This window comes from Megalobrama amblycephala, linkage group LG23 (assembly GCF_018812025.1).
Source record: "Megalobrama amblycephala isolate DHTTF-2021 linkage group LG23, ASM1881202v1, whole genome shotgun sequence".
NCBI classification, from domain to species: Eukaryota; Metazoa; Chordata; class Actinopteri; order Cypriniformes; family Xenocyprididae; genus Megalobrama; species Megalobrama amblycephala.
Window position 1 is genome coordinate 3202007 of NC_063066.1, and position 12634 is coordinate 3214640.

The 12634-nt window shown below is 38.1% G+C and overlaps 1 protein-coding gene across 3 annotated transcripts in view; it reads left to right on the top strand.

The window, feature by feature from the left end:
• The first annotated feature begins 1098 nt into the window (after positions 1-1098).
• Positions 1099-12634, top strand: part of LOC125259310 (solute carrier family 4 member 11-like) — a 30291-nt gene continuing 18755 nt past the window's right edge. The window contains exons 1-4 of one of the 3 annotated variants that reach the window (XM_048176884.1): positions 1099-1304; positions 8532-8579; positions 9839-9955; positions 10524-10567. In XM_048176884.1, the coding sequence (XP_048032841.1) occupies positions 1265-1304; positions 8532-8579; positions 9839-9955; positions 10524-10567 (249 nt within the window). In that variant the 5' untranslated portion in view covers positions 1099-1264. The remainder of the gene's footprint in view (positions 1305-8531; positions 8580-9838; positions 9956-10523; positions 10568-12634) is intronic. The other 2 variants (XM_048176885.1, XM_048176886.1) reach the window with 2 other exon arrangements.

Consider the following 12634-nt stretch of genomic DNA (forward strand, 5'->3'; position numbering starts at 1 on the left):
TAAGTCTCTCTAAATAATAAATTGCTGGCTGAGTCATGTTTCTGAATTCTGTCTCCTGATGCATGCTGCCCCCTAGCAGCAGCCAGAGGCATAACTCATTGACGCTTCATACCTGAGGTCTGTATAATTAATACACCCACCAACAACTTTTACTACCATGCTGCATGTTTTTCTGGCATAATTTTAGTGGCATTCAATCTGCTTAGGACTGACTAACATTTAACTCACAAACATTTAACAGAGCGCCAGAGGTGTTTTGTGAAAGCACCTCTTTGATATAAGTTTAGACGGGAAAATAAAGGTTTACAAGGCATCTAACCTCTACAAAAATAATTAGCAGGTATGCCATGAATGATTACATTATTCTAAAGGAATTCAATGGAAAAGCACACGAATGAGGGTGGGGTGAACATCAAGGATTTATTTATTTGTGTAAAAGTTAATGCTGCATTGACTTTAGTTTATGAAATAAATCTGCCTTGTTGATGGACAGTCAAAACAAAATTTCCCTTTGCACGTTTATCATATGTTTTTGTCAATATATAAGCACAATAACTGATTTACTATGCTAAAACTCAGTGTATTTCTCAGTCATTATTGCTCATTGTGTATTGTATGTTATTAAGGGATATTCTTCAGATATTCAAGAGGTGCTTTGTGTAAATTTGCCAAATTGAGCATATTAGCGTTATTACGGATGTGATGCCGGGTTAATTTCTCAATGGACTGGTAGCATGATCTCGACTGCAAATTTTAATTATCCTTCCACCTTGCGACCACTTATCCTGCATTAATTCAAATTCATATCAGCTCTCAAATATAAGTCTTCTTGGTGGAAAGAAAATTGTTTAATTCATGAAAGTTATTTAATAGTCAGACGTTTTAAATATTCTCCAGGCAGACCCAGTGCAGGGCTCAATTTCTTAGCATTTCTGGTAATTGTGAGCAGATGTAATGTGCTTAAATAACACATTTCCATTATATAAGCTACTCTCTCTCTCTCTCATATATATATATAATGTAGTATAACACAACATTGCAGCATGTTTGCAGTAATGGCATTAATGAGAAATCATGTGTCCGTTTCAGTTTAGTCTAGTGTCAGTGGCACAGGGACCCAGAGGCAGAGCAAACCCGCCCCGTCTCATGTGCATTGAAGAAAGTGTATACTGAAGTTGCTGAGGTGTAAAAGTAGAGTTGTGAAGCAGACAGTAGACTTTTATTTGAAACCATGATGGGTTGATCGGCTATACTTCTGAGGAAAATGATGGAAAGCAAGGAAGTGCTTAATTTTGTGCCATCCGGTAAGTTCAGCTGTGTTTTGTCAACTCAGTCAGTGGGGATGGAGACCTGTAAGTGGACAGAAAGTTTTGGTCTCTTCATCAGGGTAATTTACAGAATCATTTGTTCTGGTTGTATTTGCTTAGACTGGAAGATTACAAGGCATGTGAAATGCTTTTCTTTTTTTTAACGTTGCCAATTTTAAAGGACTGTGAATGTTTCCTATTACAGTATGTATTAATCAACACTGAGTATGGTACAGTATGCATTTTTTAAAGTCAGCTGTTTTAATCAGACTCTAATGTACTACTGGAAAATTGTCAAGTAATATTTAAATGAAAAATGATCTTTTTTCTTTCTCTCTAAGAGGATTATCCACCAAGAATCAAAACTCATGTTACTTATATATTCAGTTCATTGCAGTGCAACATTAGGTGAAAACTGGTGTAAGAATGAGTCAGGATTCAGCTGGTGATTAAATAATTATGCATATTTTTTCAGATGTAAATATGCAAATATGATGATCCGTCTGTGTTAAATAAACTTGACTGCAATGAAATCAATCAACACATACTGAATTAAGAAATGTAACAAATAGAGTCAAATTGCCTGAGTAACCCTCTCACATCAAGCCTCATTATCTCCTGATGATTGATTAAAAAAAATCATGTTTGATGACTCAGATGCCAGGGATACAATATAATAATAATAATAATAATAATAATTATTATTATAGAAGTTAAAAGCTGATGGTAGAGTATGGGACAAGCTCAAAATAGAGAAATTCTGAAACATCAAAACTCTTAAAAGTTCAAGAAAGGAGTAATAAAATTTAATGATTTAAAATGAATAAATAATAATAATATTCAATATGTCCATCTGATCCGTCCTTAAAGGGATACGTCACCCAAAAATAAAAATTCTGTAATCATTTACTCATCATGTTCTTCCAAACCCATAAGACTTTCATTCATTTTCAAAATGCAAATGAATATATTAGAATGAAATCGGAGAGATTTCTGCGTACACAAAAATGAACCTCATTGGTTGTCGCACATCAAACAAGCGTGCTTGAGCTTCCGTTTTCCACATCTGATGTGTGAGTTGATGAATATGCAAATACATTTGAAGAGTTCAGATGCAAAAGCCTCTAAATACCACCTCCGTCAAAAATAAGATTACGATATTAAGCGAATGCTCTCCGCACATAGTATTCGTTCATTCATCTAGGGCTGCACAATTAATCAAATTTCTAATTGCGTTTACGATTATGGATGCCATGATTTCGGAATTGTTCAAAGGCGTGATTACAACAAAAATATCCACATACTTTATTCTGCCTGCTTAAGAGGTGTGTATAGAGCATGTTACGCTGTGAGAGGTGAATCACGACTACTTCAGAGTGTAAAAGGTCTAACCCAGCACAAAAGGAACACTACCAGTGACGTAAATGTACGCTGATTGGTCGAACACACGCGAAACACCAGCACCCGCCATTTTTTACTCCACGAACGAACTGTGCATTCACACCGCCAGCGGCGAGAGCGTCAAAATTCGCCTTGGCTGCCCTGCCAACAACGCTGTACTGTGCGTTCAAACCATAGACTGTAAAAAAGATGGACGACGCAACGCCGCTTCCTTCCATTGTAATGAACTGAATGTAAATCGTACAACGATGGGCGTTGACATGTTACGCAAAAACGTCAGTTTGGAGCCTGGGCATGCGCAGAAGGAATCGTCAGTGGAGCCGGAGGCGGAGTCGCGGTATCAAACTTCCGCCCAGACGACTGCGTCATCACTGATGTATTTTAAATAGGCTATATAATTATACACAATTTAAAATTCTACCTATAAAATAATAAGCTATTCTGTTTCTAGAGCAATAATATTTTTGAAACTCAAAAATTCGGTAGATAAACTCAATATTATATGCCACTAAACTCTAAAATGTCAGAAATGGTCCTGCCATTTTAAATAAAGTTGAACTAACGTTTCAGGAGATCGATTAGTGCTCTATAATTAATTAGAGTAGGCTATCATTAGTTTTGTCCTGCTAATTATTATTTTATACCCACAAAAATAATTAGTAACTGCCAGATAACGATCACCTGCTTTTTCCCATCATGGCTAATGTCAAGCATGTTATCTTAACTAATAACATTTATTAATTAGCTTATAAAGCCCTCATTTAACGTTACCGAAAAGAGTTCAGTGATCCGTCAGATCATGTAGGTCGGTCAGTACAGTTTACTGCTGAACAAATCATTTTGTCAGTGTGAAATAACATAGAAGTTGAAAATTAATAGTTAGTTATATATCTTCAATCTCCCCTCGAAGCTCCGACAGTCCTCAGAGAAGCTGTCAATCACAACTGTCAATCATGACGACACGCCCGGTTTCTATAGCATCAAATTGCTAGCTAAAATCAAACTTATCACAAAAACGAACAACTGAATATATATCAGCATGATAACAGCTACCTTAAATGACCAAAACCATCTTTCGGAAAAATTTATTTGAAGCATAACTTATTTTTTTGTTTTGACTCATTCCCGTTCATTTGAATGGAGAGGGCGAGGTTTATGACCTGTACTGCATCCAGCCACCAGGGGGCGATCAAAGAGCCCGCTGCTTCACTTTTCAGGACGTATGAGGCACACCTGGTTCAAACCGCTGCCGACGGGAGGTTTCAAAGTAAATGACAAGTTGTGGCAACCAATCGGAATCCTCTCAAGCAAGGACCTCTACATTCCGATTGGTTGCTGTTGAACCGCGTCATAGCTCATTACCATAAAGTTGACCTGACTTCAACTCTCCTCGACGCTCTCACCATCCAAGACACACCGCGCCGAGCGGACCAAGCAAAACATGATTATGTATTTCTGCTCAGCTAGCGACATTGAGCATCAACCACATGGCAAAAGCTAATACTTTTTCATATACTGTCTACTTTCTTTGTATAATAACATATTAGACAGGACTTTTAAACCGATGGTAAACTAATGAAGACAGAGAATGCAAGCACTATGTGCTCAGGCTCTCGTCAAAATAAAAGTCACAACAACAAGCACTGTTTACGTCACTTCAGAGTTCCTACTGGCGGTGCAAATGCAACCAGGAAAATGGTCCTAGGGGAACATCCTAGAACAACATGGTGCGAACGCCCCAATTATTACAAAAAAGCACACATGCATTTAGCTGGTTTTGCAGCAAAAGACAGTCAAATTTGTTAAATACCTATGAACTGACTAAAGTGACATTTTTAAAAATAAGGCATTTCAATAACTGACTAATAACTTTTCATTGCCATTAAAGTGAAATTACTGAACCTAAACATAGGATCCTGATTTAAAAAAAAAAAAAAAAAAACAAACAAACATCTCAGACGGACTTAGAGGTTTTTGCATCTGAACTGAATTTATTTTTTCATTTTTGGGTGAACCTTTTAAGGAACTTAGTGTCAGCAGGTCTCAGAGAAAGCTAAAACAACTATTTTAGGGTCAGTGCCAATTTACTGTAGTTCCTGCAAAAGGTACAGACCTCTTCATGGAACTATTATTCCTGTCAACACCACAGGACAGCACAGTCAGCAACAGGAAGTCAGCAAGCCTGCTAACAGGAAGTCTAGTGAGGCAAGCAGCAGAGAACAGATCACAACAAGCTGTCCATTGAGAGGGAGTTTGTGTAGCATTGTCAGGAAAATATGATTGCATGCATTACATGAGGGCAATGAAAACATATCAGATTTGTCGGAGATGGAGTCGAATTTGATTAGCTGCTCGGCATCAACATTACAGGGGCTTTTCAGTGTTTTAATCATTCCACTTGTGTTTCAAAGGGAAAATTCGATGCAACTGCTTCTAGAGTCGGTATGATCAATAAATGAAAAGTTGTAAATGAGCCTTATTATGGCACTGAAGAGGGGCAAGAGTGAAGAGCAGTCATGAGTCACTATTATAAATTCAGGATCCTCACTCTCACCCTAACCTCAGCTGCACACACTTATTCCAACCCATCAAAGAGACTGGGATTTAATGGAAATTTCCCATCTTTGAAATTCATCCAATTTACACCAGCCCTGATAGCGTCATGCATGGAAGGCTTAGGGCCACATATTTTCTTCAGGGTGGATGGGATAAAGAGGTAATTTTCTGCAAAAAAAAAAAAAAAATCATATCAGGGATATTCTTAGCACATTGTGTTGCTATCTCCAATGCTCCACCATCATCTCCACCATCTTTAATTTAGCAGACAACTTGCTTTGTTACAACAGTATATGGTCCTCAAAACACTGTAGCGCTTAAGGGCAGATCGCTGCTCTTGCAACCCTGCTGGCTTGGACAAATTGATTCAGTTATATCTTTGTCAGAAAATATCATTTGTTCCTATGGGAACGCTTGCTAAATAATAAATAAAAAATGATGTCTACTGCAAAATCTTTTGAGAGTGTGTCTGAGAATGGAAATTCCTCCCTGGTGGATTGGTTTGCTGTACAGTCTGGTCATGTGACACTTGGGATTAGAGGAAAGACTGTCATTTCTATTCTTACTTCAGGACCCCATCAGCCCTCAGGCCACACGAGTCCTGTAATGGCTGGACGTACACACTGTCTGTGACAAAACCATTTCTGAGAGCCCTTAATAGATCCCTTAAAGCAATGTTCTGTGTTCAACACAACTTAAGCTCTATCCACAGCATCTGCACTCCGCAGTCACAGAAAATAACGCAATATATATTGAGCGAGTTTGACAAGGGCCTAATTGTGATGGTTAGACAATGGGTCAGAGCATCTCCAAAACTGCAGCTCTTGTGGGGTGTTCCCAGTCTGCAGTGGTCAGTATCTATCAAAAGTGCTCCAAGGAAGGAACAGTGGTGAACCGGAGACAGGGTCATGGACGGCCAAAGACTCAGCGAAGGCTGACCAGTGTGGTCCGATCCAACAGATGAGCTCCTGTAGCTCAAATTAAAGTTAATGCTGGTTCTGATAGAAAGGTGTCAGAATACACTCGTATGGAGCTGCAGATCAGTCAGGGTGCCCATGCTGACCCGTCCATCAGAACTGGACCACGGAGCAATGGAAGAAGGTGTCCTGGTCTGATGAATCACGTTTTCTTTTACATCACGTGGATGGCCGGGTGCGTGTGCATCTCTTTCCTGGGGAACACATGGCATAAGGATGCACTATGGGAAGAAGGCGAGCCGGCGGAGGCAGTGTGATGTTTTGGGCAATGTTCTGCTGGGAAACCTTGGGTCCTGCCATCCATGTGGATGTTACTTTGACATGTACCACCTACCTAAGCATTGTTGCAGACCATGTACACCCTTTCATGGAAACGGTATTCCCTGGTGGCTGTGGCCTCTTTCAGCAGGATAATGCTCCTGACACAAAGCAAAAATGGTTCAGAATGGTTTGAGGAGCACAACAACGAGTTCGAGGTGTTGACTTGGCCTCCAAATTCCCCAGATCTCAATCCAATCAAGCATCTGTGGGATGTGCTGAACAAACAAGTCCGATCCATGGAGGATCCACCTCGCAACTTACAGGACTTTAAGGATCTAGAGGAGTCCATGCCACATATTTTAATTTTTAAATTACAGATTTTAATCAATATAGTAATGAGAACTGGGGATGCTTAATTGTTATTTTCTATAAATAGGCTTAGTCAACATCAAATTAAAAATTAAGGATTCTTATTTTTTATGGAATATTGCAGTTCATTATAAATGATTCATTTGTGTATGTCATTATTTTTAAAAAAATCATGTCTTTTTCCAATCTTTAATTCACTAAGTACTGCAAACTTGCATGAGTAATTAGCAAATTACAACGATCCAATCACTTCCCGATGGACAAAATCCCACGCTACATTTTTTTCTCGTTTGAGAAAAAATTTCTCCTTTGATTTTGGGGAAAATAATGACCTGGACATATTCTTGACAGTACTTTTATCCATCCATCCATCCATCCATCCATCCATCCATCCATCACCCACCATCCACAGTCATCAATCCATCCATCCATCCATCCATCATCCATTTATCCATCCATCCATCCATCCATCCATTTATCCACCCATCCATTTATCCATCCATCCATCATCCACCCATCCATTTATCCATCCATCCATCCATCCATCCATCATCCACCCACCCACCCATCCATCCATCCATCCATCCATCATCCATCCATTCTATCCACCCATCCATCATCCACCACCCATTTATCCACCCCTCAATCCATCCATCCATCCATTTATCCATCCATCCATTCATCCATCCATCTATCCACCCATTCATTTATCCATCCATCCATCCATCCACCCATTTATCCACCCATCCACCCATTCATTTATCCATCCATCCATCCACCCATTTATCCACTCATCCATCCATCTATCATCCATCCATTTATCCATCCTTCTATCCACCCATTCATTTATCCATCCATCCATCCATCCATCCATCCATCCACCCATTCATTTATCCATCCATCCATCCATCCATCCATCCATCCACCCATTTATCCACTCATCCATCCATCTATCATCCATCCATTTATCCATCCATCCATCCACCATTTATCCACCCATCCATCCATCCATCCACCATTTATCCACCCATCCATCCATCCATCCATCCATCCATCATCCATCCACCATTTATCCACCCATCAATCCATCCATCCATCCACCATTTATCCATCCATCCATCCATCCACCATTTATCCACCCATCAATCCATCCATCCATCCACCATTTATCCATCCATCCATCCATCCATCCACCATTTATCCACCCATTCATCCATCCATCCATCCATCCATCCACCCATCCATCCACCCATTTATCCACCCATCCATTCATCCATCCATCCATCCATCCATCTATCCATCCACCCATTTATCCACCCATCCATCCATCCATCCATCCATCCATCATCCATCCACCATTTATCCACCCATCAATCCATCCATCCATCCACCATTTATCCATCCATCAATCCATCCACCATTTATCCACCCATCAATCCATCCATCCATCCACCATTTATCCATCCATCCATCCACCATTTATCCACCCATTCATCCATCCATCCATCCATCCATCCACCCATCCATCCACCCATTTATCCACCCATCCATTCATCCATCCATCCATCCATCCACCCATCCATCCATCCATCCATCCATCCATCCATCCATCCATCCTGTATGAAGATGAAAGCACAATTGAGATCTGTTTCCTCCACAGACACTCCATCTGGGCACACAATAAATGGCCACCTTTTCCAAGGGACGGGTGAGAACTAAACATTATAAGTCTATCTGTTCCTCTGCATCTTTTTCAAATAAAATTTGGTGTACAAAACAGGTTGAGGAGGGCTGAAGGTGAGATTGGGGTGGTCTGATGTCTTAAATACTGTTAGAGTATGTCTTGATCATATAAGCAAAATTTTATATACACTGTCCTCCAAAAGTTTGGAAACACCCCTGGCAAAATGTGGTTTTGGATGATATCAGCATAAATCCTTATAATTTTTTGGTGCAAATACATTACAGTAACTTGACATTATCATTGAAGACCAGCAATAATAATTTTCATTTTGATTACATAATAATGGCAATATATACATGTCAAAGTCAGACATGCCCCTTTGCCAGCTGTGATGCTGGTTACTGGTTTAATCTTGGCTCAGGTTTGTAAAAGATTTTTGGGTCAGAACACCTTAATACCTTCAACAATTGATTGCCAATTACGTTTAGAATACAATGAACCAATCAGAACCCAGTTTAGGTCAGATAGCTGCTAATGCTGGATATTTTGATGAATCAAAAAATTTAAGTTTTTTCTTTGTATAAACTGTTTATGCAATAAAATATGTTTTCATAGTTTGTGTTGTCCCTTATCAGTGCAAAATTATCACAAATGAAAAAGGATCCATGCCAATATTGTCCAAAACCCCACATTTCTAGGGCGTTTCCAAACTTTTGGAGGGCAGTGTATATAAAAAACAACCTGCTCAAAATCACCATATCACATTGAGTAAATACCATCAAAACTGTAGACTGTGAGTAAACAGACTTAACAGCATATCACCCCAACTATAAAACAAACAGCTGCAGCCTGCACAAACTCAGTTTATTCCTCAGAATATCATGTAGTTTACCTCATGTCATGATTATACTCTTACATGCAAAGAAGGTATTTATTGGGGCGGCTATGGTTATATTGCTCCGTGTGCCTGGTTTTGGGCAGGTTTTTATTAGTATTCTGTAGCTTTAACAGATGGTGCATATATTTTTGAGGGCGATGGATCTGCAGTCACATACCATAAATAGCGTTAAATAAATAAAAATCTCTATGCTTGAGATGAAAATGAGCATGATTCATTGAATAGGAAGTGAACACCTCAGCTTCTATACAAATTGCAATGTGCTATATTTCATGTAAAAGGTCACGTCAGACTGAGTTAGGCAGGGAAATGAGATTATAATAATCATCTTAAAGCTAAGAAAGGCCTACTTAAGGAGCTCTATTGTGACATGTTGATGTCTCAGAGCTGCGAGACGCCGAAACAGAGGACTGCAGAGAAGAGAGCCAGAGGAAACAAGACACACTCGCGATCCCGACAGACAGCAGTCACTATGAGACGCCCATTCAGACGACCATCTCAGGTCAGAGCGTGTGATGCATCTGAGCGTTTGTTTAGATCTGTGTGGTGCGGTTCAGATATGATGTTCGTGGGTGTGTGGGTGGGTTAGATGAGATTCTCTTTGAGACTACTTCAAAAATCTCAAAAAATCATTGTGATTGTAGCCTGAGGTATAGACGGATCCCAGTAGTATCAGCCGTCAGCAGCGGCTCTACCTCCTCCACATTGTGAACACCCATCAAAAATTCTCTGTGTTCACTTTCCGCCTTAAAAACAATCAGTATTGTTTTCATGTTTTGGCTGATGTGTTTGCAGCATTGGGGAAGCAGGCTGTGCCAGGTCTTATTCATAAGTGACTGCGGTGTCAGGGTTCAGGGACCACAATGCACTTCTGCAGACTTGGAGACTCTTTGACTATTTATAACCAGGGAGACATAATACAGAGGGTTCAAGATAATGAAGGAAAACATATCTTCTGGGAGGCCTGGCTCAGTGGTCTGTCCTTCAAACTCATACATCCATGTAACAGCACAAGGGTTTTAACAATTTATTATTTTTTCCCTTCTCCTCTCCTTTCTACCTATGAATAGATACTGATGTTTCAGGATTTGGCCTTCTACATACATCAAGAAGAGTAAGCCATTCTTACTAAAGCTGTTTTATAATTTAAATCTGTTGTTTAATTGATATGTTTATGGCTAGGAAGGCTCACATTTTAATCTGAAGCACATAAGAGCATTTTTCTCTTTTTTATGATCTAAATTCACTAAATGTGCACTAATTTAAAAATTTTGGAATAATTAATCCAAATCATCATATTAGAATGATTTTTGAAGGATCATGTGACACTGAAGACTGGAGTAATGATGCTGAAAATGTTGATTAGGGATGCACGATATATATCGGCCACCATATCGGTATCGGCCGATATATGTTCATTTTTAATATTGTCGTTATCGGCCAGATAAGAAAATTTTGCTGATATATTAAAGCAGATAAATAATGGATTATTTCCTTCACCTGTGACACTTCAGTGGTTAGAATTTTGTCAGGCTTAATCAGAAAAATTTTGATTTAGATTTATCGGCCCATATATCGGTTATCGGCTTTCAAAATATAAAGAATTATCGGTTCTCAGTATCGGCCAAAATGTTCATATCGGTGCATCCCTAGCTTTGATCACACCATTAGAAAACCATTATGGATGCAGGATATATCGGCCATAATATCGATATCGGCCGATTATGTTCATTTTTATTGTTATCGTTATCGGCTCGATAAGAAAATTTGGCAGATATATTAAAGCCGATAAATATTGGATGGATTTCCTTCAGCTGAGACACTATCCGCCATGATGGTTTTGAATTGCTTGAAATATGATTGAAATCACTTCAAAAAGGAAAATACAGTTACTGTAAGTACAGCATGTGCAGAGCAAATCTGTCATATAGGCTACATAATATTATAATGATAGAATATAACATATTTATAATTGTGTGTTTGGGACATGGCTTTTAATGGTGAGACTTGTTTTTGTTATCAGGCTCTCAAAAATTATATAAAAACTTTGATTTAGATTTATCGGCCAATATATCGGTTATCAGCTTTCAAATATAGAGAATTATCGGTAACAGCCATAATGTTCATATCGGTGGATCCCTAGCTTTGATTACAGGAATACCATTAGAAAACCATTAGGGATGCACAATATATCAGCTACCATATCGGTATTGGCCGATATTTGTTAATTTTTAATGTTATCAATATCAACCCGATAAGAACCTTTGGCCGATATATCAAAGCCAGTAAATAATGGATGGATTTCCTTCAGCTGAGACACTTCAGATGCGCGCTATCTGCCATTTATAGTTTTGAATTGCTTGAAACACTTAAATGGAAGGAAAATACAGTTAAGTACAACATGTGCAAGTCTGTCATATAGGCTACATAATATTATAATGACACCATTATAATTGTGTGCTTGGGACATGGTAAGACTTTTGTTTTTATAATCAGGCTCTCAAAAATTATATAAAAATTTTGATTTAGATTTATCGGCCAATATATCAGTTATCGGCTTTCAAATATAAAGAATTATCGGTTATCGGTATCGGCCAAAATTTTCATATCAGTGCATACCTAAAAAAACATTATTTTAAATTATAAAAATACTTCACAATTTTACTGTTTTTACTGTATTTTTTAACAAAAAAAATGCAGTTTTGGTGATTTTTTTTTTTTATAAATTAGAAAAATAATTATTTTAAAATTAATCATAATTTTAAAACCATTTTTTTTACATTACTATAATATAATGTTGTAATACTGTTCCCTAACACCCAGATCTGCACATATTTATAGCTTTGCATGGAAGCTGCAAACAAAATTGAATTGCTTCGTTTTTATTCAAAATTTGATTCACTGATTCAGAATCACTCATTAGTACTTAAACTAAAATGACTATTTAGTAATGTTACAAACATGCAAATGCAGGTAACACTTTACAATAATGTTTCATTAGTTACCATTAGTTATCATGAACTGCATTTCTACAACATTTATTAATCTTAGTTAATTTCAACATTTACTAATTCAGTATTAAAATCAAAAGTTGCATTTGTTAATATTAATGCACTGTGAGCTTACATGAACATGCATTTTTATTAACTAACATCAACAAAGATTAATAAACACTGTAGCA